Consider the following 26,222-nt stretch of genomic DNA (forward strand, 5'->3'; position numbering starts at 1 on the left):
CTGCGAAGTCACCAGCTTTGACCACACTGCCGCCTGAATCAGTCAAGCTTTCATTACAATGGTCTCGAGGATTGACCTTGTTTTCTTGTCCATACAGTCAGCCATGCAAAGTGGGGGAAGAGTTGAAGCAGGCTTCCCAACCACATGTGTTCGACCTTTTCTCCTGTCCTTGTAACTACTCGGCTGTTGCCGATAATCGACAAGTCTGGCCAGCACAGACCGGACCGTGTAAAACTGTACAGTGTGCGTTTGTGGACTGTGCACGCAGAATCCGACCGTCGGAGGTGTGCGGTCCCTTCAAGGGGCTGGACATGGCATACGCGGCCTTCCTGGCGCTCTTCGACATCAACAGGTGGTCAACCGTGGAGCAGACGGAGACCAGCCGTGCGTTCCAGTACCTGCTGTCGCCCTTTACCTTCTTCCTTGGCATTGTGCTGCTTAGGTACGCAAAACGTCGTCACACACGTACCTGTATACCTCTGGGACCCCTTGTTCTACCACGACAGAATGAAACACAAACACTGGACTGTGCGGCTGTCGGTACATTCTCCGCCACTTAATCACAGCCGCCGTAGGCTCTGCACATGCGCATTTAATTGTTGGTGTTCGTGACTTCACATCCCGCTCTCATCTCCTTGACCTTGGCTCATCTTATCAGCATTTCGATATCGTTCCGCCAGAGCACTGCGACCCTCTGCTTTTCTATAAGGCTTGTCATTAGACATGAGTGTACAGAGACATTGTAGGAAAGCGGAGGCTTGCGGCACTTTGGTGGCGTGATGTGGTCACGTTGTAGTGACAGTGAAGAACACAGTAGCAAAACTGTGAATCGGGAAACTAACTTTTTATAGGGCGAACCTATGCCCACAAAAGCAAGTGATACTCAAAGCACAATGATAATGGTGAGCACGTAATACAGCGTAATCCCTAGTACCCATGTACATTCCAGAAAGTATTACGTAATTCGGGTTGCGCTTACATCCTTATTATGCAAGATTCGATGATGAAAGGCAAAGGATAATACCAGTGGTAACATGCGCGAAAATTTAGATGCAGAAAGGCACGTCTTGTACTGAGTGATAACTTTTAACATGTCTTAGCCAGTGAAACACAGTCACTGGTAAAAGATGAACAAGTGCGCTTGTCAATATCGAAATTCTGATAAGGTGTGCCAAGATCGAGGAGATGAGAACGGGATGTAAAGTCACGAACACCATAAATATCAAATCAAATCAAAATCTTTATTCAGCGTTCTTCCGCATATGACAAAAAGAATGCTGGGACAAGAGCAAAAAAGCTGCTACAAGCAGCTTGACGAAGCCCTTGCCCCTGTTTGACTGGCAGCACGAAGGTTTTACACTCATTGTAAACACACATTGTTTACATATATGTGTTGCATCTCACAGAAAAAAGCAAGACAAAAGTATTCGCGTACAATAGCATCCCACATACAGGCCAACATGTCTGAAAACATATACAGGGAGGAAAAAAAACGCATTTCTGGTCCAATTTAGACCAGAAATGGTCTAAATTTATTATATTTATAAGACGTTGCTGCATGTACCATCAGCCATGCGGTACGCTGGTCACGTTTCATTCTCTCATAATACTAGTAGTGCATTTATACGGCAGACTAACGTTAATTCGAGTCCAGTTAATTTGATTTTTCGGTTAATTCTTTCTCAACCGAAAGTCCCAGCTGACACCCGTGCATGTCTATGGGACCAAATTTTAGCTTTTGATCCTGAAATTAGCCTTTGCCAGATAATTCGAGCTTGGCAGGTCATCACACACACACGCCCGACCCCTATGGCGGTGAAAACGCTGGTGACTTCAACAGCGACAGCGTCAGTCTTGGTGGCACTTAAGTTACAGGGAATGGGTAGGACACTCATCATCTCCCGCCAACGACTCCTACTTTCGGCCTACCTCGGGAAGGCTTTAAAGCGAAAACAGTAGCTCACAATGAATTATAGTATTAACCTGATTCCAATGTGCATCTTTTTTTTTTCCCCCAAGAAAAATTACAGGAGTGTTTTCCAAGAAACTGCAGTATGTGGTGAAGCTGACTTCAGGAAATCGGCCACCATTGAGCAACACATTTTAGACCCTTGCCCATTTTCCTTGATAAAAAATCGGGTGTGCATTAGATTTATACTTCATTTAGGAGTGTTAACGGGGCCCCGAACCATATTTCTTTGAAGCGTCAAAGACACCTTTGAACAAGTAGGGTACCTCCCGTGAATATATTACCAAAATACTTTTTGAAAGAGACCTAGTACGAGCTTAGTTACTTTGAGAGCAGTATTTACCTTTTCCATTCACCCTCGATGGCCTCCATTCTGAAGGAGCGCCTGTGGCAATAGATTGGCAATGGCCCACCTATGGCGTTACAGCGAGCGGGCTCATTGCGGCACCCCGTGTCGACTGCGGTAATTACACTATACAGCAGAAACTGTGAGTGGATACGCAGAAACTACGTGTGGATACGTGCAGCTAAGTGCACAGCAAGGCTGGAGGCAAATCCAGATTTCACACTTTGTAGTGCTCAGTACAAAGCTGAATACGAAGCACGTCTAGGGAGGAGCTGTCGGGAGTGAGCTGCGCACTGGCGCGCATCGCTCTTTGACGCTAACCGCTATTCATTGCAAGGCACGGCAGGCGTAGTGTACACGTGGTCTGTGCTTGAGTTTTGCGTAGTTCAAGGCTAGTTGAGTGGGCCAGACTGATCGAGATTAGCGAGAGCCAACGGCTACAAAATTCTAATAGGCAGTGCGGCCGAAGTTTCACTCCTACAGTGGCAGAGCAAGAGCAGACGACAGTTGGCTGACGCTTCTTCATGTCAGCTATAAGCCAATACAGGGTGTCTACCAACCGGGAAAACCGGGAATTCTCAGGGATTTTCAGTAGTCTGGAAAAACTCAGGGAAAACTCAGGGAATTTGTGCCTCTATCAGGGAAAATTAGGTGTAATTTTATTGAAAGGGTCGAAAGTTGCGGTAATGCTGGCTCGAGTAACAGACAGGAATCGTAATGAATCGTCTTTAACGTCCTGTCGTCGGCTGGAGGTGCTACCAGTGTACAGTCAACGACCGACTTTCCGGTTTCACGATAATTTGGACGGCTTCGCGGCACCACCACGTGCTGCATAGAGTCTTGAAGAAGACAAGTCCACTTGTCGAAACGTTGGCTCCTGCATTCACCTTGTTCACGTTTTGCTCATCGTATAGAGTCAATTTGTATCGGAACGTCTGAAATTTCGGACGCAAGAACTCTTCGCCGTCCGATTTTCCAGATGTTTTGCCGTGACCGCAGGTCCGAAACGGCACTAACGCCACCACTGCTGCCATTTTGATTGCCTCGCCACCTCAAATCGGCGCTCTCGCACGCAGATCTGCTGGCAGCCGTAGCCACCACTGCGGCAACTCTAGGCCTAGCTGCTTCGACGTTCGCTATGAAGCTTCTTGCCATTGGGTGCCGTGTTTTTTTATTGAAAGAATTCACTGCTGTCAGCAATGGCACGGACTCCGCCTTTGCGGTCTTCGCGATTGGCTTAGAAGCTTGGAAAGCACGATGCATTGCATAATGTCAGATCCCGAAAGTCAGCTTCGCCTCCGTACAGATATGTTACTTGGTGAAGCATACGCAAAAGTATTGCAGTGAGGCATAACAAGCGTGTGAAGGGGCTATTGCCACGGGACACAGTACGTATTCCTTAACTATTACACGCGTGCACCCGGTATTTCCTGTCGGAGCACGAACACCGATATGCCTAATATGTGTACCGACAGGCCTTCAGAGCGTTTTCGAATGTGCCTGTGGCGGTTTGAGCCCTTAAGGGCAGTAAATGACATGCATTTATTTTTTGCCAACTGGCCAATTTTTCGGACGTTTTCGCAGCCCCTAAGGAGTTCAAAAACTCGGACGTGGACTGTGCAACTGACCAAGAAGATGCTTCAAATGTTCCGTGGGGCGAACGAGTGGTGGAAGGAGTACAAGAACAGAAAGGACCAACGCGTTGAGGCATGAACGGGAAAGGAAGCATGCTGCCACCATTTTGAAGGAGCTTGAGCTCAAAAAACAAAGTGTTGGCTGATGCCGAGATGCAATTGTCCCTCATCCAAGCCAAAATAAACTCTTTAAATAGGTGAAACACAACACTGAGGCGTCGTGCGCGGGCTGAGAGTGTGTCAGAACAGTTGAGGTTGACTTACGAACTGTTGAGAAAGAATCTCAACTGTGACAAAGTTCGGGCCTCATACCACCGAGCTTGCTATCAGTTGATAGAAATAGCTCACGTTGGAAAATATTTGCTTTTGTATGCATCTCCTTTTTTATTCGTATTTGAAAATGTCCGACTCGATTTGCAATTTTTTTCAAAGAGATTTTATTTGCTGTGCATTTTACTAACTTCTCCATTCTATTCTCTTTTTGAATAACATAAACACTACTCCTTAGTATTCAAATTGGGTTAAGTCGTTTTTTTTTTTTTTTTTTTCATATGCTTACTAGAGAGTGACAGCACCGGGCGATATGGTTTCATCTTGGCTTGACAAAAAACATAGTTCTGCATCACTCAGGGAATTTTGCATAGGCACTCAGGGAAAACCTGGAAAACTCACGGAATTTGGAAATGTTAACTTGGTAGACACCCTGCAATAGCAGCGGTGTGTGGGAATCTGCTATGTGACGAAATATGGCAGCACCGAAAAGGGTGAGGAGGAGGCTTCTGTTGAAAAGAGTGTTTGAGAAAGGGGTGACTTCACGCTCTGCTTGTGAGCTCCATGTGACGTGCACAACTGAAAAATTTGTCTGAGATGTTCATAGCAGCATTTGCTATCTGCGGACTGTGTTTTTTCGCCAAGCATGAGGAATGGTTCAGAACCCCTTTAAGGTACTCGTTGTCCATTGGTCGTCCTGTCTCTGCCGCCCCTTCTAACTTTAAGAAAACTGTGAGAAAGAAAACCCAATGCCAGCCACGGAGGAGCAGCAGAAGGCTGGCCTTGGAGATGAATGGGCCGGTGATAACAGTGAGAACAACTGTGCAAAGGGACCTCAAGATGTTATCCTACAAGTTCCAGAGATCACGTGGACTGACGAAGGTGCAGGGAAAGGGGAGATGGAATAACTGCCGACTTAGGTTGGCACTGTAGAGGGCGCAATCATACCCCAAGTGTCTTGATGGTAGCGCCCTCCAAATATATGTACTGCAAGGCGAAAATAAAGTCGGGGTTCTTCAAGTCACGGCAATGGCATGGTGCAGTCACTTCTCGCTGGCAAGCTCATTCTTCAAGAGGGGCTCTGTGCCCATCAGCACATCAGCGTGATTGTCCTGAAAAATTGCTGCAGCAAGTATGGAGAAAAATTCTCCTGGGGATGCCTTGCGGGTCGCGATGGAAGCGAATCCAGAACGTTTAAAGGCCGAGATCAAGGCCAAGAGCAGACATATTTATTAAAATGGTTTGCGTCGCATTCCTCATATATTGGGTAAATGCTCTGCGAAATATTTCCTTAAATTTGTTATTCTCATCCAACGTATTAGACATAAACCTCATGACAGTACTTATGGGACACGTTGTAATGTGAGAAGTGCACTGAATCCATGGGTCCGTATGCATTTTCTTACAGCCTGTGGCTCTACTACATGCGAGCCCTGGCCCATGCCCATGCCGAGATGGTCACCTTGCTCCGCGAGCAGCTCATCATGGTGAGTGCGCTATTTAATAGTGATAGCCGTTCTACAAATAACAAACAGGTCCTCGCATGGTGCCTTCCTTGAATCGGTTGGTCATCACAACATGACACAGAGCAGAAAAAATTGTGCTCATCTTTGGGCACGGTTTAAACTTCTGCATTATCGATTGCAAGCCAGTTGCCTTAACCACTGCACCATGGAAGTTCCATTGAGCTCTCTGGTATGTGACGAAGCTACTCGTAGAGTTTCTTACAATATTACCGAGAGGGAAACCCGGTGCCACCGTGGAAATGCCAGGATATTGATACACGCAGTTTGGCTTGTTGTATGAATGCTGTTGTAATACACGTTGTGTGTATGCTGACATATATGAGTAGAGGATGTGTAAGTGAAGTAAATGGGAAAATGCTGTCAAAATCAATGCACAGTGAGTGCAGAGCTTGTCGTAATCCCTGCAGCATTAGCAACTTGCTGGTGCCATCCGCACTTAAGTATAACTGTACACCTCAGTGCAAGTGCTTCCTTTTTTGTTTTTTGACAAAGAGTGTTCTTGCATAATAACGCAGAAAAAACAGTGTGTTGCACTCTGCTTTTGTAGAGGCTCAACCACTGCAACATACATGGCACTGTTTGCCAGACATTTCTTCAAGGTGTCCTGATTGTCCGAGAAAAAACTGTAATCCAGAGCTCTCGCTTCCCAACATTGCTATGCATACAGCAGCACCGCTGTGCCACTTTTCCTTCTGTAGGCAATTCTGTGAAACTGTAATGCAGTAATGGCGTATTCGACTGGTCGCCCCCCCTTATCCTCCGGCTCGGAGTGGGTATACTATCAGGCACTGTCTTGAAATCCGAGCTAGAGGCCTCCCGCAGAAGCCTTATGGCAAAGTGCACCAGAGTAGGCACACCAGAGCCATCTCTGTGTAGGCAAAGGAAGTGAGCGCAATGCAAGCCACTCAGGTTGGCACAGCGGTGTGGAGAAAAAGAAGCTAGAGGTAGTCATGTGACTAGAACTTGGGCAGATCCCGAAGGCGCTCCCACACAAAAAAGTCAGAATGTGGCAGAGGTCTTTGAGACAGAGGAGGATGATTGACTGAACCAGTCACATGTAAAACACTCTGCCAGAGTGCTCTAGAGCACTCGGAGGTGACCATTTGAATGTACCACAAGTATCACTGGTGAGCGGGGAATTGTTTGCTCACCTTAGCGGGCAATCAGTGACTGCTCGTTACATGATAACGTTCTCGTTCCTGTGCTATATGCGTTCCTGTGCGTTCTCGTTCCTGTGCTATGGCAAAGCCAAGCATTGGAAAATATTTGTTTTCTTTATTTGCTCCCACCAGTCAAGCTGTTTGGGCAACTTGTTTTTGCTAGTGCTAGGCAGCAGTGGCTACGGGAAAAAAACATAAGACACTTAGAGCTGCGCGCAAATTTAACCCTCTCATTACCTAAGGCAACTTCACTCACTTCAGTGCACAGAGTATGCGTAAATTACAGGTGTAAATACACGAGATGGCACAAGTGAAGATACAGGTGCGATCTCTGCTGAAGGCACTACAGCATCTAATGGGGAGTTCAGCATTGTTCGTTCCATCAGCACTGGTGAAGGAATAGTTTTTCCTTTCTTACGATGGTCTTCGGCCAGTAATTAAATTGCGAATGCGCTTTCTATCAGTGATCGAGTTATACTTGCAACACGAAATAATGCAAAAGTAGACACAATTGTATGGTAGAGTACAAACAACAAGCATGGAATTCACGTTGTTTATTCGTTGGCATGGGCTGCTAAATATATAGAGCATACATGGAACAAAGAGCACGTAGATGCGCATGCATCTTACATCTACATGTGCCACGTGTATAGTTACACACTAGTTCATGAAAAAGCTTTTCTGGTGATTGAGTTCTTTTCGTGAAAAAACAGCATCTGATGACTTAACACTAAATCAAGATCGAATTACTCTGTAATTAAGAGAAATGAACAGGAATTGTACAAAGCTCATTGTAACGCCTTGAATATACAAGATCTGTTAGAAAAGTATCCGACCTGTGGCCGAAGAAAGAAAACTGGCATAACTGGAGCGTTCGAAACCTGATCACCCTCAAAGTAGTCTCCTTGGGACTCCACACGCTTCTCCCAGCAGTGCTGTCATTGTTGGAAGCATTCCGAGAAGGCCTCTTTCAGAATGGAGTTTAGCTCAGCTGTCATTGCAGCCATAATGTCCTCTCTTGTCTGAAATCGCGCTCCTTTCAATGGTCTCTTGATTTTGGGAAACAGCCAGAAGTCGCAGGAGGCCATATCAGGAGAGTAAGGAGCCTGTTGAACTACAGGAGTCGGGTTTTTCGCCAAAAAAAGTCTTAATCAAGTGCAAGGAATGTGCAGGAGCATTGTCGTGATGGATGCGCCAATTTCCTGTTGACCACAACTCCAGTCTTTTGTGCCGCACAACATCACGTAGGTGACGGAAGACATGCCTGTAGTACTCTTTCGTGATTATTTGACCGTGTGGTGCATACTGGTGGTGTGCCACACCGCAGAAGTCAAAGAAAGCAGTCAGCATCACTTTGACATTGCTGCACACTTGGCCGGCCTTCTTTGGTCTTGGTGACGTGGAATGCTTCCACTGTGACGTCTGAGATTTGGTTTCTGGGTCGTACCCGTACACCCAAGACTCGTCACCAGTGATTATGGTGTTCATGAAGTCGGGGTCACTGTTTGTGGAATCCAGCATGTCCTGTGAGACTTCCACACGAAGTTGCTTTTGCTCCACCATGATCAGCTTCGGCACAAATTTCGCCGCAACTCTCTTCATGGCCACATCTTCGGTCATAATGGAATGTGCAGAAAAAGTGCTGATGCCCACCTGTTCCGCAATTTCTTGGATAATCGCACGACGGTCCCGCATCACCACAGCGTTCACTTCGGCAATGACCTGGTCGTTTCGGCATGATGATGGCCGACTGGAGCTTGGCTCGCTCTCGACCGATGTGTGGCTGCCTTCGAACCGGTTGTACCGCTCCTTAATCTGTGTGCTGCTCATAGCATCGTCACCGAAAGCCGGCTGAATCTTCCAAATGGTTTCCACTTGGCTGTCGCCCAGTTTCTGGCAAAATTTGATGCAGTAGTGCTGCTCCACTCGCTCCGCCATTTTCCTTGCAATAAAAAAGCGACGAGAGCACTGCGCACTACCTCACTGAAACGCTGCGTCCCAGCGACTGACACTATTGGCAGGCGGTAAAAAATTTGCGCATGCACACGAAGGTTCAAGGTTGGCTGATGCAAGCGCGCTTGTTTCATATTCATTAGGTGTTTGCAAAAAAAGAATAAATAAGGTCGGCTACTTTTCTAACAAACCTCATACATGCGTCCATGCATGTGTGTGTGAGTCTGCTTCACTGTGGCGTAGAATTATAGGGACTGACAGGGCTTTCTTTTTTTCTTCTTAAACAGGAAGGGAAGGACAAGGTGTTCCTGCTCCAGCTCTTTGAGAAGGCCATGGAGCAAAAGATGTCTGCACTCAAATTTGGCACTGGTGAGTCTGAGATTGCACACAAACTTTAAAACGACGACACTCTTTTGCTTTAGAATAGTGCAGATGGCACCCATGCCAGTGTTTCCTGGTGTCTGCCGGTTCACTGGTTACTCCAAGAGCTCCTAAGCTTTTTGGCCTTAAAGGGGCCTTGAAACACTTTTCTAACTAATCATAGCATGGCGTCCCTATTAAAGGATGTTGTCTCACAAATCTCCTGCCGTAAAAATGTTTCAAATCCTTCAAGAAAACGCGAGTTAGACACACTTATCGCACCGATGAGTGGCTTTCCCTCTCCTTTAGTCTCCCCCAGTGCGCCGGAAGCTGCACCAAGGCGGCAAGGCTCCGCCCAAAAGTTTATTGTCTCACCGATGAGAGTACTCGTCACAGCACTCTGTGGTGGCAGTACCATCTACTCTTTGCAGCACACTACTGCTGTCTTGGAGGCGACACGGCTATGTACAACTGCCGTGTGTAGATCGGCACTGGAAAGATGAAATGCCTTATCTATCCTTTTGAAATCGCAGACATGCATATGTTTCATTTATTTACCTCAGAATTAGCCGTGGTAGAATTACTGAGAATGCTGTCATGATAACGAAATCAGCCATTAGCTGTTGGTGAGCTTTACTGCTTGCGATGACGATGTTACAAAGGCGAGAGCAAGCAATTGTTCACTGTTTTTGAAACGAGATTGTAAGTTTGCTGCTGCATGCAGCTCAACACTATTTGAGTCACATGTTCACAGGAGCCTCTTTTATAGATCAGCAACGTTTTCTTAATGTGTTTGTATGTACTAACATCTCTTACTATGTGCATCGTGTGTGCACACCATGCGTGCAATGCTTTCCGTGCTTCGTGCATGCGTCATCTCTCTCGTGGTGCCCGATTAGTCATTTTGCTTGTGCATAGGCCACATCCATTAAAATCATCCCCAAATTTGTGAAAAGCATTGTGGCTCGTACACAGGAGCATGTGGTAACAGTAGTCCAAACTGTGAAATGCAAATGCAAAGACAGTAATGAAAATTCCGTGGTTGCACTGCTTAACCCTTTCAGCATCACTGACATGCCGATACGTTTGGGCATTTCTGTTCCGCAATGTCACTGACGTCAGATAGCAATGCGAGGACCATACCAAGAGAGTATTTGCCATTATCCGTGGCATTTTTCTTTGCCTTCTGCACAAACTTAAAATAAACCATTGTGTTCGTCTTGTAATGTCAGAGAAAAAAATACCGACACCGGAGGTCTGTCACCTAAAAAAAAAAACAACCGACACTGAAAGAGTTGAGAGATCTGTGTCAGCCAAAGCATAACCACTGTCCATGAATGTTTTTTTTTTTTCCAAGAGTGCCGAAGATGGCAAGAGTTTGTGGCATCGTCGCAAATTGTGCGCTTAAAGCTGCGCAGTTTGCACGGGATTTATTTCCTCTGCCCAGCGTGGATCTGTTGCCACGGAAGGGATATGTTTTTGAAAGAGCTTTCCAGCATAGTCATTTAGTAACATGGCACTCACGGTGATTGTGTGCCAACTCACTGATGATGCTGCTCGCCTCCACCGTGCAGCACGAAAGCGGCAAGGCGCCAGCGGCGACCTCACGCCCTTGGGCTCACTGCGACGACGCACCGGGGGAAGCGGAACCGGGAGCTCCGCCGAGGGGTCTCCCCAGCGCAGCCTGGGCAGCCTGCCCAGACCCCAGCATCAGCAGGGTTTTCAGTACCTGGCCAAGTAACCGACAAGCTGCACACACCGAGGGCACATCCGGCACCACTGCTGCCATCAGGCCAAAGAATGCGTTGTATCAAATAAAGCAATTACATTATGGTTGTGCGATTACATGCGGTGCTAGTCTGTTATTGTGGTGGTCCTTGGGGAAGGAAGCATTCCTGTTTCCTTAGTTCCCGATTCCTAGCCCATCCTACATTGGGAGAATTGCTAATCATATTCTGAGCAGGCAGTCATTTTAATTCATTTGAAGCTGCACAGAAATACTGTACTCTGTCTCATATAAGCAGCAGTGTTAGAGAGACTTCCCTCATTGCTTACATTCACAATTGAAAAAATAGTGCATCACATATGAGAAGTATCCGTACGTGTCAAAGAAGTCTATGTAACGTTAAGTCTTAATTCTATGTAGTAAAAGATGGCCCAGTTATCGCATGAAAGGTGTCGCCAAGGGTTTTTTTTATTATTATTATTCTGAAGGGACAACCCCCGCAGCTTCTTGCCACCAGTGGTGAAGCCAATGCTTGCCCTGACTTCACCTCTGGAAAAGTGCCATACCATCTGGAATTCACAGTTTAAGTACTTTTGCTCTGCTAGTGTAAATGCTAGGCTAATTGGAAGATGAGAGCTTATCGTTGTGGGCTAAAATATTACCTTGGGCTGAGTACTGATGTTATAATCTCCCATAAAATTTGCAAACATGTTCAGGTTTTGTCCAAAAAGTAGTGACACAGAGAAAGACATCAGTGCGTTCTGTAAAGCAAAATTAGCCATCTTAAACACACAAGAAGCATCAAGAAAGCACTGCCTATTCTTCATGTCAGCCCGACATATTTTTGTGCCCAGAGTAAGCTGGCAGCAGCCTGGTTTCACTTTCAAAGCATCATCTCCACTCCAGAAGACTTTTTTAAAACCGTCGTAGATCCAAACCTCTTTACTGCGGGACAAGCAGTGTGACAAAATTCTGTGACCAGCGGCCCTATTGCACGGCTTGAGCTTTCAACTAATACGTTGCATATCGCACACTGGAAATGCAAAAGTAATGTTGTATGACACAACCTTGCATCCAAAAGTTGTTGTATATGAAGTTGTTAATCCATAGAAAGCTTTCCAGATTTAAAGCAACTGCTCTGCAAAACGCATAGAGGGAGACTACTATGACTGCACTACCTGCATAACTTCTGCAGCATTGCCTGCCAACTATAAACAGAGTATAACAAAGTGCGTTCACCTAAAATTGGATGACTCCATGCAGAAGGAGATTTACTGCACAGTGGTAATCGAAACAGCTTCAGAACTTGCTGATGTGGGAACCAAAATTTGCAAAACCTAGCAACATCATGGTGATCTAGTTGTGAACGAAAGTGGAACATTACTGATGTTGACTGGGACTGCGCATGACAGCTGCTCCAACAATTGCTGAGCAAACTGCAGAAGTACTGGTTTCAAGTATCGTATCGTATTTAAAAGTCATTTTGCGTTTACTGGTGTTCTGCTTGATATGCAGCTAGTATAAATACAGTGCCATGCATCAGTACAATTTAATTGTGATTGAATATTTCTTGCCCGTTGTTTTTGTAACTAAATCTGTTTGAATGACCACTTGATTTACTCGGTATGCATGACAGCGTCCTTCAGATGGCATGTTCTCCCTTTATACAGTAGGTCGTGGTGCGGTCTTGCGAAAAACGAACCATTGAGATCGGTGCAATTGTTTGACAAAATAGTCTGCCGCACAACGTATAGACTGTGACTATTTTATTTTTAACTTATCAGTCACGTAAATCTGTGGTCTCATTACGTCTTAATTTTACGATGAGTCGTAAGCACCACGCTCAAACACCATCCGCCTGTGCCGCTCACACTAGACCACACTGGGCTCTGTCGATTACCAAGCATAACGAAACTAACGAAACTAATAACATCCTCGACAAATCACGCAGCTGTGCGCCAGGTGCGATGATGATTAAATGAAACGGCGCACCAGGGCTCTTCAGTGCGCACCAATGCGAGTTGGTGCGATTTGTCGAGGATGCCGTAAAATTTTACGATTTACGCACAAGGTGCGCGCTGCCATCAACGTCATCATCATCGCCATTTCTTCAAAGCCGCTTGTGGCGCCGTCGCGCGGCGAGCGTGCTCCGGCGAACAGCAGCAATAGCGGCGTACGTGCCTCTTGTGTGTGGTGTCGGTGTTTAGCATCCCGCGGTTCTGCACGGAGGCGTAGCAACGGGTTGCGACCGGCGCTTCAACGTGCAAGATGTCGTCGTCGGACACCCAGGCGACGAACCGTACCTGGGAGCTGAGCCTGTACGAGCTGAACCGGACCCCGCAGGAGGTCATCACGGACAGCACCGAGATCGCCGTGTCGCCGCGCAGCCTGCACAGTGAGCTCATGTGCCCCATTTGCCTGGACATGCTCAAGAACACCATGACCACCAAGGAGTGCCTGCACCGCTTTTGTCAGGAGTGCATCATCACGGCGTTGCGCAGCGGCAACAAGGTGAGGTGGAACGCCATCGGTAGCGAGCGGGCAGCACGCACTCCGGCGTCGCTGCGCACCGCTTGCCTACCGCCCCACCACGGCGCGCGCACTCGCGCGTGGTTCGCTGTAAACAATCGACCGTGCGCTCGCCCGCCTTCGCGGGCTCAGCTGCGGGCTAAAATTGCGCCGCCGACCCTGGGAGACCCAGCTGACGGGATCTGCGCGATTCCTCCTCGAAACGTGCACGATACCCCCGCGAAGGCGGCACTCGAAATAGGGATGGTCGCGTCGCAACGCGGCTTCCTGTCACTCTTGTGAAACTGCCGGACGATGCTGGGGATGCGCCGCCTGTAGAGCGACCAGACAGCAAAAGAAAGAGAGTCGGAAAGCGATTCAGCATCTAGTTACGTTTGATGAAAGGGGGTGAGAATGGGTTGTATGAGTCACAGAATTTGTTCTGAGGCCCGCAGTGTATCAAAACGCTCCCTTAACGAAACACCGCTCCCGATAGCACCGGCGCGAGATCCATCTACGAGATCGGCGCACGTTAAAACTGCACCATCTCTGGGATTGGCCCACGAGAGTCTAGAAGCGTATCCGAGACGGGAAAGGGGGCTAACTCGCTAAGACGATCTCTAAAATTGATCCCCTTCAGCGCTGGCTATCACTGTACTGTTTCACAGCGCCGGGTGTTATCGAGTAAACAAGATACCGCTCATGGTGATTCACACAGCGTGTACCAGATTTATGGAGATTATTTCTATTCAGTCATTTAGAGCATCTCGAGGCTTGCCATACATGCCGAAAGCTTCTGCTATCCTTCGTGTTGAAATCTGCCTATCCGAATGCTCGTAGATTCTGCTTCAAGCATATCTCAGCGGTGTCACGACGCCCATTTTTACACGTGTTGTGGTCGCGGGTACATTTTGATATCTACACAAATGGCCAGCTGCCAAGATAGAGATGCCCCAGATACCACGGATTCCGTGCACAATTTGCTATCTTGCACAAAGTGTGCTAGTGCAGCTATTAATGACAAATCCACAACGTAAAATGGTATGTTGCCTTGAAATGGAAGACCTGTCATTTTAAGTGTAACTTTGTCACGGGAGGCTGTGTGCCACAGTCACTTGCTCCGTGGCCACAGTGCATCAGACACTGATTGGACTGATACCATGCGTATCCAGCCTTCATTGCTAAGTATGAAGTGTTCTGATAATTCAGGGCTATGCTTTTCCACATTGGCATGCATTATTTGGGCAATTGACAGCATTTTGCTGAACCTTCATAATATGTTCCATTTGTAATATGATGATTTATTATAAGCACCTTCCACCAAATGTAATATGATGATTTATTATAAGGCACTCGGCACAGTCTAGTCGCACTGGCAGTAGGCGAACGCTGATCGCGCGCACAGCCGACACAAGAGTGCCTTCTTCGTCTTCCTCTTCACCACACATTTCAGACTTATAACGCGCTCATTAGAAAAAAATACATAATGACTCAGACTTTTAATTTTAACATTGAGGCAACTTTACTGCAATAAAATATCGTCTAAATCAAATTTTGATTTTACTGACATAGACATACAGTCCCTGTTGTAAACAGATTATAAAGCTAGTGTTTAGTGCTTTCTTTTCTCTTTTTTTTTTTTTTTTTTTTTTTTTTTTTTTTTTTTTTTTTTTTTTTGTAGGGCCATTTCACAAATTTCAAATGCATCAGTGTGGTCACTTTCAAGATGCTCCCCATTAGACACGATACACTGATTTCATCTCTTCAGCACTTTAGCAGAGATATTTCTTTAATTGTTGTGACAACTTCAAAATTACTTTTCTGTTGTACGAGTTTGCAATTGGGGCACATCAAGGTGTTACAGGGTGTTAAATGTGGCGAGCAGGGAACGTGTTCGAGCACAGCGATAGAATTGTTTGCGGAAAACCCATGCACTTTCAATTTCGAGCGGACTAGGACATTGTCGTGCTTCCCCTTTTCAACAAAGTTGGTAACACATGATGCACACAATATTTCAAATGCTTCAAACCATCCACTTATAAGCCTACATTGGCAGTTTTACTTTTAGCTACAAATTCATGATGCACAATTCCACGGCAGTAAAAAAAAAGCATGATAGACATGACTTTTATTTGTTTTGCCCTTCCGTGCTTTGTCTACCTTGGTTCATCTTTCATTTTCACGCCTAGGTCTATGACTTCAACTTAATGTCATATTCGTAAATTCAAGATTAATCTATAATGACTCTTTGCAGGATCATTTCATTTTCGTCTGTTTTCTGATAAATGGAAAAATCTTTCATGTAAACTTTTGCTCAAGAGGGAGCAGCTGCTACCGTCTTGGTGCAAGAGAGAGAGAAGGCTTTATTCCAGGTCAAACTAAGACTTATAGAGATATTCCTCTGCCAGGAGGACCATGGCCAGCGTGTCGGCAAAGGCCGCTGACCACACCCACCAGTGGGGAGGTGGGGGGTTAGGGTACCGAGGGGATTGTAGGGCTGTGGGGCAAGAGAAAAGGATGCGCTCTACATTTGCATATGTAGAGAGGCAATTGGGACATGAGAGGCCGGAGCGGTATCAGCAAAGGTATAGGCGTGCTGGAGTTATCAAAGTGTTGAGCTGGATGGCCCTGACGGTGTGTACTTGGCCAGTGGAGAGGAAAGGGTGTGGTGGCGGAAGAGTTTGCAATGAATGCCGGAGGTGTTTGTGGTGCTGCTTTGAAGTTTTTCTTATATAAGTGTGCCTCGTCTACTATGGGCGGGTAAGGGCAGGGGATCACAGGCGCCCGGCTATTACTTTCACGGGCAAGCTCGTGAGCAAGCCGATTGCCGATGATCCCCGCGTGACCTGGCACTCGCACCACAGTGAAGCAGGGGAGAGAAGGGAGAGAGCGTCACAAAGGTCATCATGAAGATTATCAGGTGGTCTGTTGTTGCGAAGAGCCCGGATTGCTGTCATGGAGTCCGAGCAAATGCGATACCAAGGAGAGGAAGGGAGAAGGGTTAGTTCTTGCATTGTGTGAATTATTGGGGCCAGTTCAAGGGATAGAGGGGACATAAGAAGTGAGAAGGGGCCAGCACTGGAAGTGATGGGAATGCCAAGGTGGGCGGGCATTGTGACACAAGCAGTGGAGCCGTGAGTTTGGTAATATGCTGCATGAACTTCGCGTGTGCCGTGTCCTGTGGAAAATGGCCGTGGAAGTGAGCGTGAGCTTGTCGTCAATCCTCATGAAGATGTGGGGTCATATTAGAGGGAATAGGGGCACAGCGGAGAATGCTGGGTAGGGGTCGTTGAGAGATCTGCAGAGGAGAGTCAAGTTGCCAATGGCCCTTCGCAGGGCTCGATAAGCGGCCCAGTTGTCTATCCCTGTGGAGGCGCAAGAGCTCTGCAAGGGTAAGAAATAAGGCTGTTGCATATATTTCGTGAACTTAAACTGCGCTAGGGACGGGACACCAAGGTAGAAGAAGACAGGACTGCATTTGTCCTTTCTTCTACGTCGATGTCTCATCCCTAGCACAGTTTAAGTTCACGAAATAATGTCTTACCAACTAGCCTCCAGCACACTCTCCTCTGTTGCATATAGTTTGGATGTGTGTCTGGAGAAGTAGGGCAGCTTTATAGAGAGTGTTTAAAGCCCATCGAATGCAATGCATTTGTGTCTGTGTAAGTGTGCAGTATGGCAGTGAATAAAGGATTTTGTTTAAGGAAATGGATGTTGCAAGTTGATTGGCTCTGCATTCGTCGAGGCCACCACGCCGCTTGATCACTCGTCGGACTTAGTTACTTGGTGGCACGTGGTGATCGCGGACTGTATTGCTGGGGTGAAAGAGTGGTCTTGCATGTCATCCCATGGCAGTGGGATGACATGCAAGACCACTGGGGAATACCATTATGGCAGTGAATAAAGGATTTTATTTAAGGAAATGGATGTTACAAGTTGATTGGCTCTGCATTCGTCGAGGCCACCACGCTGCTTGACCACTCGTTGGACTTAGTTACTTGGTGGCATGTAGTGATTGCGGACTGTATTGCTGGGGTGAAAGAGTGGTCTTGCATGTCATCCCGGCAGGATGACATGCAAGGGATGGAAATACTAGCGAGAATGAGAGAAGGGAGGAAGTTCACAGACTGTTGGTACTTAGTAACGGGAAGGAGCAGCAGCTCAGATTTCTCTAGAGACACTTGAATGCCAGAGCGGGAAAGGAATTCAGAAATGAGGTTGAGGTAGGATTGTAGTGTGAATTCCACCTTCCTTGGTGACCCGTGAGTACACCAAAGGGTTATATCATCAGCATAGAGAATGGACTGCAGGTGAGGAATCTTAGACAATGCCTTTGCGAGAGGGGCTAGCCCAAGATTAAAAAGGGTAGGAGAGAGCACAGCCCCTTGAAGTGTTCCACAAGTGAGTGCGATGGGCGAGGATAACGCGGTCGGAACTGAGCGTGTCGGGAGCGAAGGAAAGAGGAAACATGAGAGTAGAGTCGAGATTCACAGCCGGTGTCTTGGAGGCGGAAGAGAATAGTGTAACGAAGTAGGATGTCGAAAGCCTTGCATGCATCCACAGTAATAAGTGCATGAATTTGACACTTCGAAGGTTGAAAAAAAGTTTCATGGAGAAGGAGAAAGAGGTCTTGAGTAGACGTGGGGGTGGAAACCAACCTGATTATGCATAAGGAAGTGAGTATCGCCGAGCATGTCCGTAAGACATGCGAGTACCATGCATTCTGTGGCTTCCCCAGCACACGAAGAGAGTGAAATAGGTCGCAAGTTGGAGAGGATGGTGGGCTTGCTGGGCTTTGGTATGAGAGTCGTGATGGAAAAGGTCCATTCATCGGGAAGAGTGCCTGTGGCCCAGTGTTCATTTATTTTGTGTAAAAGAAATTCTTTATCCGAATCAGGCATGTTCTTCGGCCGGGAGTAGGTGATGTTCTCCGCACTCGAAGTGGTTCCAGCCTTGTTTTTAGCCAAGGCTCGTTCCTGCTTGGGCAGAATGAAGGGGCTGTCCAAGCCCTTTCAAGTGGGAGACCCTGTGTATTCAGGGCACAGGGAAAGAAGTGGAGGAGGGATGTACATATCCGTGACCGGTTGAAGGAGGGAAGTAGCACCATGCTCAGAGAGATGCTTTTTTGCATTGGGGGAGAGGGGAGCAGGTTGAAGGCCAAGGAGGGACTGGAGGAGTGTCCAGGCTGACTTAGTGTGGAGGGAAGAGTTGATAGAATCGCATATGCGGTTCCACTTTGTTGTGTCCTGTCTAAGCTGGGTGTCGCGAGGTTGGGTACGGATGCAACCAAGGGAACATTTACAGTATTTCCAGAGACATGAGGTGTGGGTCGGGGTGGCCCAATGGAGGATTAGCTTCTGTAATGGTGGTGGCCTGGGACTGCATTTGCCGCAGCGAGTCCACCCACACATTGTTGGGATTAGGCTCCTGGACTTGCAGGTGGCGAAAGAGGTCCCAGTTGGTCTGGGTGATACATTTTTTGGGGTTGGTGAGGGTTGGTTAAGAGAGTGTCCGGGAGAACTTGCCAAGTCTCTGTTGGACTTTGGCCATGGTGAGGTCAGGCATTGTATGGCATTGGTGTCACGTGTCCATCTCGTGTGGGCGTGTCTGGCGTATTGATGAGTGGTGTGCAAGTGCTGTATAGTGTGTGCGGGAAGAAGGCGGCCAGGGTGCAGAGTGTTTGGCTAACCCAAGATGGTATTTAGCGCATTGAAGTCTTCACCAAGAATAGTGTCACAGTGTTTTGGAAAGGATTGAAGAAAACGAAAAAGAGGAGAGAGTATGGTGACAGAATTTGGGGTATTGCAGATATTCACAAGTGTGAGAGGTGGGTGCGGGGTGTGTGGCTAATACTAAAGGGCTGTTATATATGGAAGTAATGTCTTCTTGTTCATAAGTGATGTCACAGCGAATATAAATGGAAGAAAGCGGTGCGGCGAGGTCTGTGTACAGAACTCAGTAGCGTGGGATGTTTTTGGTGTGCTTTGTCTCTTGTAGTAGGATAAAGTGAGGTAGTATGGTTTGCGTAAGGAGCCATTGCTTGAAGGGGTTGTGGAAAGGCTATGGCAGTTCCAGTGAATTATTGTGCTCGCCATGATGCTGGTTTTTGAAAGGGTCAGGCGGAGCGTGAAGGGTGGTGGGCTTAATATTGGGGGCCAGGCCTACTGATTGAGCGGGTACGGTGTGGGTGTGCTTGAAGTGGTGGTTTTTGACTTCCATAGGGTCTGGGGAGCGTTATTAAATGCTTTGTCTATTATGGTAGAGTTCATATTATTAAGGGACTGTGAGATTTGAAATGAGTGTCTTGAGGTTGGAAGTATGCTGGCCTTGGGTGCCTCGATATGTGCTTGTTGCATTTCAGAGGGATGTGATTGCAGCTACACAGGAAGTAAGCTCTGTCAGCTCCAGCTGTTCAATGCCGCATGGGGAGGGGAATGTTGTGGGTGTGGGAGTCAGTGGCGGCCTCACCTGCTGTACACGTTTCTGCTGGGGCAAACCTTGTTTGACCAGAGCTGGCTTCCGGTGTGCTGCAGGGTGGCGATCGGAGATCTTTGTTTGATATGCATTCTGTTCGGTTGCTGAAATGTCACAAAGTGGCAGTATGCAAAATCTGTGAGAATAAGGCGGAGAGAGCAGCCAATGAGCAAGCGGTGAACTCCCCGGAAGTTTACTTCCCTCATTTGTCGGCTGCTTGCAGACAGTATACTACGAAACGAAATGTTTCTCGTCTTCCAATGAGTGAAATCTTTATCTAAAAAAAATGTATTTTTTTTCTTCTCAAGCTTAAACACGTTTTGAAATAGTAATACGTGACTGCTACAATTTATAACTATTAGTTTCTCTGCGTCATCCCTAGGTAGTGTTGCGCACAGCGAGGAAAAAAAAAAAAGACGAACAGTGGCGGACTTTTCAAAGGCAACAACATTCCGGTAGCTCGCTGGTACCCGATGGTCGGGTCGAGTTCGCTGCACAACCAATGCACTATTTGTTGCGAGAAATGAAAGCGACGCCGGAATTCGCTTTCTGCCGTTTCTTCAAATGCATTTCGCACCTCCACTGCTCTCATTCCTGCTCAAGCAACGCCAATGCAACAACCAAAGTTCCAATGGGAAGCACCATTTTCTCTAATTAGACTATGGATTAGATCCGAACGTGCCAATCCGCTGCCACCGTTTAGATCCAATCCACCAGACGCTCCAGGCAAAGACAGTCCCATAACGAGCATATGATCGCTGCAACCTCAAAACTCCCATTGCATTCGGCTCCTAGCAGACGACATGATTGGTTGCAGGATGATTGACAGGAGCGTTGTCATTTTGACGTCTCCAAAAACGTGGCTGCACCCCGCGGCTGGTGGTGTCGGTGCGGAGTAGGCTGATCGTGCAATCCAGTAACCAAACGAACACATTGAGTAGCGATCAGAGATCGTTGTTCATCATTGTACATCAGCAGGCTTCGGTTGTGCAGCCGGTGCAGGTCGAATCACAGGGGTTGGTCAGACACGACCCCCCCCCCCAGTAGGCGTATGTCGGCAATAGTGACAAGGCGAGCGTCTCAGATGTTGATGGACTGGAGGGTATTGCTGGATGTTGTGACGTGTTGGCTCTTCCATTGCTGTCTGTGTTGGAGGCGCTGCTTCTTGGCCTCGTTGCTTCCAAACGGGGCATATTCTGCAACGAGAGTGTAGTGGCCTTGACAATGAAGACACCATGGTGCCGAGGAATGTGGTTCATCAAGCTGGGTGATGGGTGTGGAGTAAGTGGGGCACAGGCGCTGGTATCCGGAGCAGGCACATGTTTGATGTCAATATTGCAGGCAGATAGTGCAACAACGGGCCCAAGGCTTATCGGGACAGCAGCAGAATTTGAGTTGATGGTAGTACACGGAATACAGAATGTACATGCCAGCGACAGTGATCAGGGCGGAGTTCATGTTTCCCATGTGGCAGGCCAGTAGGATATCAACTTCATAACAGTCTGAATCGCGTGGAGGTTCTTCATGGGTGGCGTCAGGGGCAACTCCATGGGTAACCCCATAGCACGAGTTGGTGGGAGCTGCTAAGTATGGAGCTACGGCGTATGTACTGCCAGCTGGCATGATACTCTCAATGCTGAGGATGCGGCTGACGAGTTTGATGTGGTGCGTCTTGAAAACGGTGAGGCGGTTGTGATTGCATAGATGGACTGAAACATCGGCACAATTATGTGCTGTAGCTTTGCCACTCATATGAAAGCAGGGAGAATGTCCAGCAGCTCTGCGGGGGTGGCGGAATGTAACACTGGTAGGTGAACACTAACCGCATGGAGGTCAAAGCTTGGGCAGGCAGCAAGTTGAGGCTTTCGAAATTTTCCAGGCATTGTCCATTCTTCTTCAGGGTCATCTGACTCAATAGGGGTTGGAGTACAGGCAGTATCCAACGTCGGTATGTCATCAGCCACGCCAGCACGCAGCGGTGGTAGGTTAGGGTCAGCAATGCCGTCAGTGCTTCAAAACTGGAAATGGCAATACTTTTTAGCAGAAGGGGTGTAGGTTGAAAATAATGGTCCCGGATGAAAGCAGGCGACTTGCCAGTTCTGAAGAGCAGCATATTCTTGCAAATGAGACTATTTCTAGGGCGATTTGGATGGATGACGCAGAGCTCGACACAAACACGACGTTCCTACTTGAGACGCTTGCTGCGTCCTTTTGGTGAAAATGTTTCTGATTTCCAGACCAAGTGCTTCTGCTATCATTATAACAGTCATTCGCTGGCAACTGAGCACAAGAAGCGCACACACAATCAATGTTTTTATCTTGACACAAGGTAGAGAAGTGGTCTGAAAATGCTAAAACCATTTAGACAACTCTTTCATTTAACCGTTCATTTCATTTAGATCTTCATTTCAAAACAATACATTTCAGATTACAGTAAGAACTTCACCTTAGTGAACTACGCAGTAACCAAAATGAGGTTTAGCTAAAGCTTTGGTGAACTGAAGCATGTGTAGAATACGCAAACGAAACTTGAAGCATTTGTTAGTTGCTTCGTTACAATTTCATGGACTCTCATGCATATAATGGCCTACACAAATATGAGAAGAAATGGAGGTTATGTTTTTCTGTGTTGTGCTTTCAACAAGATGTTATTTAGGAATCGATTAGCATATTTGAATATGTTTGAAGTAAGTGTCAGACCTGCCTTTTCCAAACAGCATAACTACTGAGCAACTTCATAAATCCAGCCAGGTGACTTTGTTCAGGTGCACCCATGTCATGAAAAAGTTCATAGAGCAAGAAGTTACTCATACTGAGTTTATTGAACTGCAACTTTTTTTTTTTTTAGCTTCTTGCAGAGTCGAGTGTAGCTGCACAGAAAATTTGACTTTGTTCAGGTGAAGTTAGTTAAAGAGAAAATTATAGTGGGCTGTATTAGTAAGTTATGCTTCTACAATACCAAGAAATCCGCTCTTGCCACAAAGGGCGCCTCACTAGGTTTATTATAATAAATTTTAAACAGACAAGTGCATTGTATACATCACATGGTGACGATCGTGCCTACAAAGTTTTACATACCTACCGATTCTCCCGTATTATCCGAGAGAATTCCGGGCTTTGACCGTTTCTATCCAGATCCAGCACTTTGTCTGGGCAAGTTGACAAAAAATCCAACCGAATCCAGTCCATTTGGAAGTTCATGCCACATAACCTCCTGGCAGTATGGTAACAAGGCATTCAGTTTCTTCTATAATGAACTGATTTGAACCAATAATGAATCAATCCCTGGGCTGCATTTTAGAACTTCCACTGTGTAACTTAAATTTGCAGTGGGGCCTGTTGAGGGATTGAAGGGATCCTGAAACGCTTTTTGAACACAGTCAGAAAACATTGCCAATCAGTCATAGAGAATGCTGTGAACACGTAGCCAAATATTACTGCATTTCCTGCAGCAGGGAATTTGCAATCTCGTGTCAAAAACATAGAAAGCTTGCTTGCTCTCACTTCCGTAATGTCACCATGCAGCGACGTCGCAAGCAGCTGAAGCCACCAACGACTGATTTTGTGATCATGAAAGCATTCTCAGTAGTAACATAATTGCTGATCTTGAGTTCAATAAATGAAACATATATAAGTCTGTGATCTCAGAAAGGCAGAAAAACCATTTCATCTTTGCGCTGCCGGTCTACACACAGACAGCATCTGTTGCGCGTGGCATCTTAGATAGCAGCGACTGGCTTCATAGCATAATATATTGCTCCTACCACCCTTTCACAAGCCCTTTTGCCTCTGAGACACTCAACTTCTTGGCAGGGCTTTGCCCACTTGGCTTCTGCCCTGTGTAGCTTCCAGTGCGCTAACGGAGACCAAGGGAGAGAGAGGAAGCTGGGTGTCGGTGCGATAACTCCACTTATAGCTGAAGGATTCGAAATAATTGTGTAGCGTGAGGTTCGTGAGACAGCATACTTTAATAGTGAGGTTATTTTATGATTAGTTGTAAAAGTGTTTCAAGAGCCGTTTGAGAGAGCAGGCTTGATGAGTCAGAAATGACATGAAAATGAAAGACGGGTGGCAATGCCTCTTTGGAAGTTTCCGCACCTGCTTGCCACAGTGTCATGTATTTTGATGGTGTTTGCTCGAGCCTAGTTAACTCTTTTTTATCGGTAAAGGACTACATTGTATGTTGATAATGCCAAAGACAAAAATTAGCAGGTTTCCCTAACTTTTACTGCACCAGACAGCCTGGATATGAGAAAGGGCTTTAATATCTGTGATGTCACGTTGATATACTGGTGCTGAGTTTTCGGCATGAAATTCACTAGATGAAAATTTCGGGCCCAATTTTTCTTTCTGGCAATCAGCCTGTTACTGTAAAACTAATAAAAGTAAGAGTGTTGAAAGGATGCTTTATCAATCCAAACTTGTTTAATTTTTCTCTTTAGCATCCCATTAAAATGAAGTTTACTCAGTTTAGCATTGTTTCTAGGTGTACACAAAGTACTTTTATGGAAAGGAGAATGCAAATGTGTAGACTGTGTTTCACAGAAGCCACTTAAAGCATGCCATTAGGGGGCTGGGAGAAGTTTGACAGATGCTAGCAGTTGCTACAAGCACTGCTTCAAGTTCTCTTTACGGCCACGGCGGCTGCATTTTGATGGGGACGAAATGTGAAAACGCCCGTGTACTTTGATTTACGAGGTGTGACGCAAAAATAACGAGACTGGTCCACTAACTTATTGTACTTACTGAATCAGTTCTCTGTGACATTATCACCTTCAAAGTAGTCCCCTTCAGCATTCACACACTTCTGCATTCGGTGCTGCCATTGCTGGTAACAGTTCTGGAACGAGGTTTTCGGAAGGCCCTTCAAGAGATTCTCCGTTTTTGCCTGAACCTCTTCAACTGAGGTAAAATGAGTTCCCTTTAAGCAAGATTTAACTTTAGAAAGTAAAACAAAGTCGCATGGAGCCAAATCAATTGAATAAGGAGGATGCCCCATCACAGTAATGTTTTTGCTGGTCAGAAACTGCTTGACAGATAGAGCCGTGTGAGTGGGTGCATTGTCCTGGTGCAACAGCCATCCATCACTCCACAACTGTGACCTTATTTTCCTAATTTTTTCACGAAGTCTTTTTAGTACTTCAATGTAGTAGTGTTGATTAACAGTCTGACCACTGGGAACCCACTAAATTATTACAATTCCATTAATGTCGAAGAAGAAAATTGACATTGCCTTATTTTGATTTTGACATGCATGCTTTTTTGGGTCTTGGGGATCCTGGAGACTTCCACTGCATTGACTGGCGCTTACTTTCTGAGTCATAGGTAAAAATACATGTCTCATCACATGTTACAACAGATTCCAACAAATTTGGTTCGTTTGCAATGCGTTCTAACATGTCCACACACGCATCTTTACGGCACTGTTCTTGGTCAATGGAGAGAACTTTTGGAACAGGCTTCACACAAATCTTCCTCATGTGTAATTCGTCCATTAAAATACGTCTAAAAGCTTCCCTATCCAAGTGAACCAACTGCACGAACACTTAATCTTCGGTCACCACTGATCACATCACGAACTTTGGCAATGTTTTGGTCTGTAATCGCTGACCTTGGGCGCCCAGCACGTTCATCATCTTCCACACTTGCCCTTCCCCTTGAAAACCGCTTATGCCATTCAAACACCGCTTATGCCATTCAAACACACGTGCATGAGACAAAGTTACATCTCCGTAAGCCTCGGGTATTATTTGAAATGTTTCCGTGGCTGATTTCTTAAGTTTCACAAGAAGCTTGATGTTGATTCTCTGTTCGGTTTTTACATCAGACATTTTTCCGGCAGAATGCAGTTGCACATGTTCACTCGATGACGCAGCACTCCCAACTGGCGTGATCGGTTCCATCGAAACTGGACGCATGAATAGAGGAAGCATGAGGGATTACGTCAGCGAAACAGTTGTTGCCAAGTCCACTCTTTTTTCAGGCTACACACTTAGTCTCGTTTCTTTTGTGTCACACCTCGTACGTGTACGTTAAAGAACCCCAGGCGGCTGGAGTCCCCCACTACAGCGTGCCTCTTAATCAGAAAGTGGTTTTGGCACGTAAAACCACAAAGAATAAAAAAAAAAATCTCTTTACTTCAGATAAGGTCATGGCTCGGCGCGTATAGCTTTTCCAGCTGCCAGTAGCCACCACTAGTAGATATCCCGGTCCTAGTAGCTCCCGGTTGCCTACTAATCGAATAATTATTTTATGCATGATTGCATGAGAATATTTATGATGCTGGTAACAATACT

General features: G+C 46.4%; 3 protein-coding genes across 4 annotated transcripts in view; 2 read left to right on the forward strand and 1 right to left on the reverse strand.

Moving 5' to 3' along the window:
* Positions 1-11,063, forward strand: part of LOC142590407 (transmembrane channel-like protein 6) — a 69,830-nt gene extending 58,767 nt beyond the window's left edge. For both annotated transcript variants that reach the window (XM_075702491.1, XM_075702492.1), the window contains exons 15-18: positions 269-442; positions 5,628-5,706; positions 9,146-9,227; positions 10,793-11,063. In XM_075702491.1, coding sequence (XP_075558606.1) covers positions 269-442; positions 5,628-5,706; positions 9,146-9,227; positions 10,793-10,959 — 502 coding nt within the window. In that variant the 3' untranslated portion in view covers positions 10,960-11,063. The remainder of the gene's footprint in view (positions 1-268; positions 443-5,627; positions 5,707-9,145; positions 9,228-10,792) is intronic.
* Positions 7,447-9,150, reverse strand: LOC142590408 (protein GVQW3-like). The gene has a single exon (XM_075702493.1). It carries the CDS (start codon positions 8,841-8,843, stop codon positions 7,995-7,997), a length of 849 nt encoding a protein of 282 aa, XP_075558608.1. The 5' UTR covers positions 8,844-9,150; the 3' UTR covers positions 7,447-7,994.
* Positions 11,064-13,069: 2,006 nt separating the features above from the next.
* Sce (E3 ubiquitin-protein ligase Sce) overlaps positions 13,070-26,222 on the forward strand; it is a 34,878-nt gene continuing 21,725 nt past the window's right edge. Inside the window, exon 1 of the mRNA XM_075702494.1 lies at positions 13,070-13,455. Within this exon, the coding sequence (XP_075558609.1) occupies positions 13,213-13,455 (243 nt within the window). The 5' untranslated portion in view covers positions 13,070-13,212. The remainder of the gene's footprint in view (positions 13,456-26,222) is intronic.

Source organism: Dermacentor variabilis, chromosome 8, assembly GCF_050947875.1.
Source record: "Dermacentor variabilis isolate Ectoservices chromosome 8, ASM5094787v1, whole genome shotgun sequence".
Taxonomy (NCBI): domain Eukaryota; kingdom Metazoa; phylum Arthropoda; class Arachnida; order Ixodida; family Ixodidae; genus Dermacentor; species Dermacentor variabilis.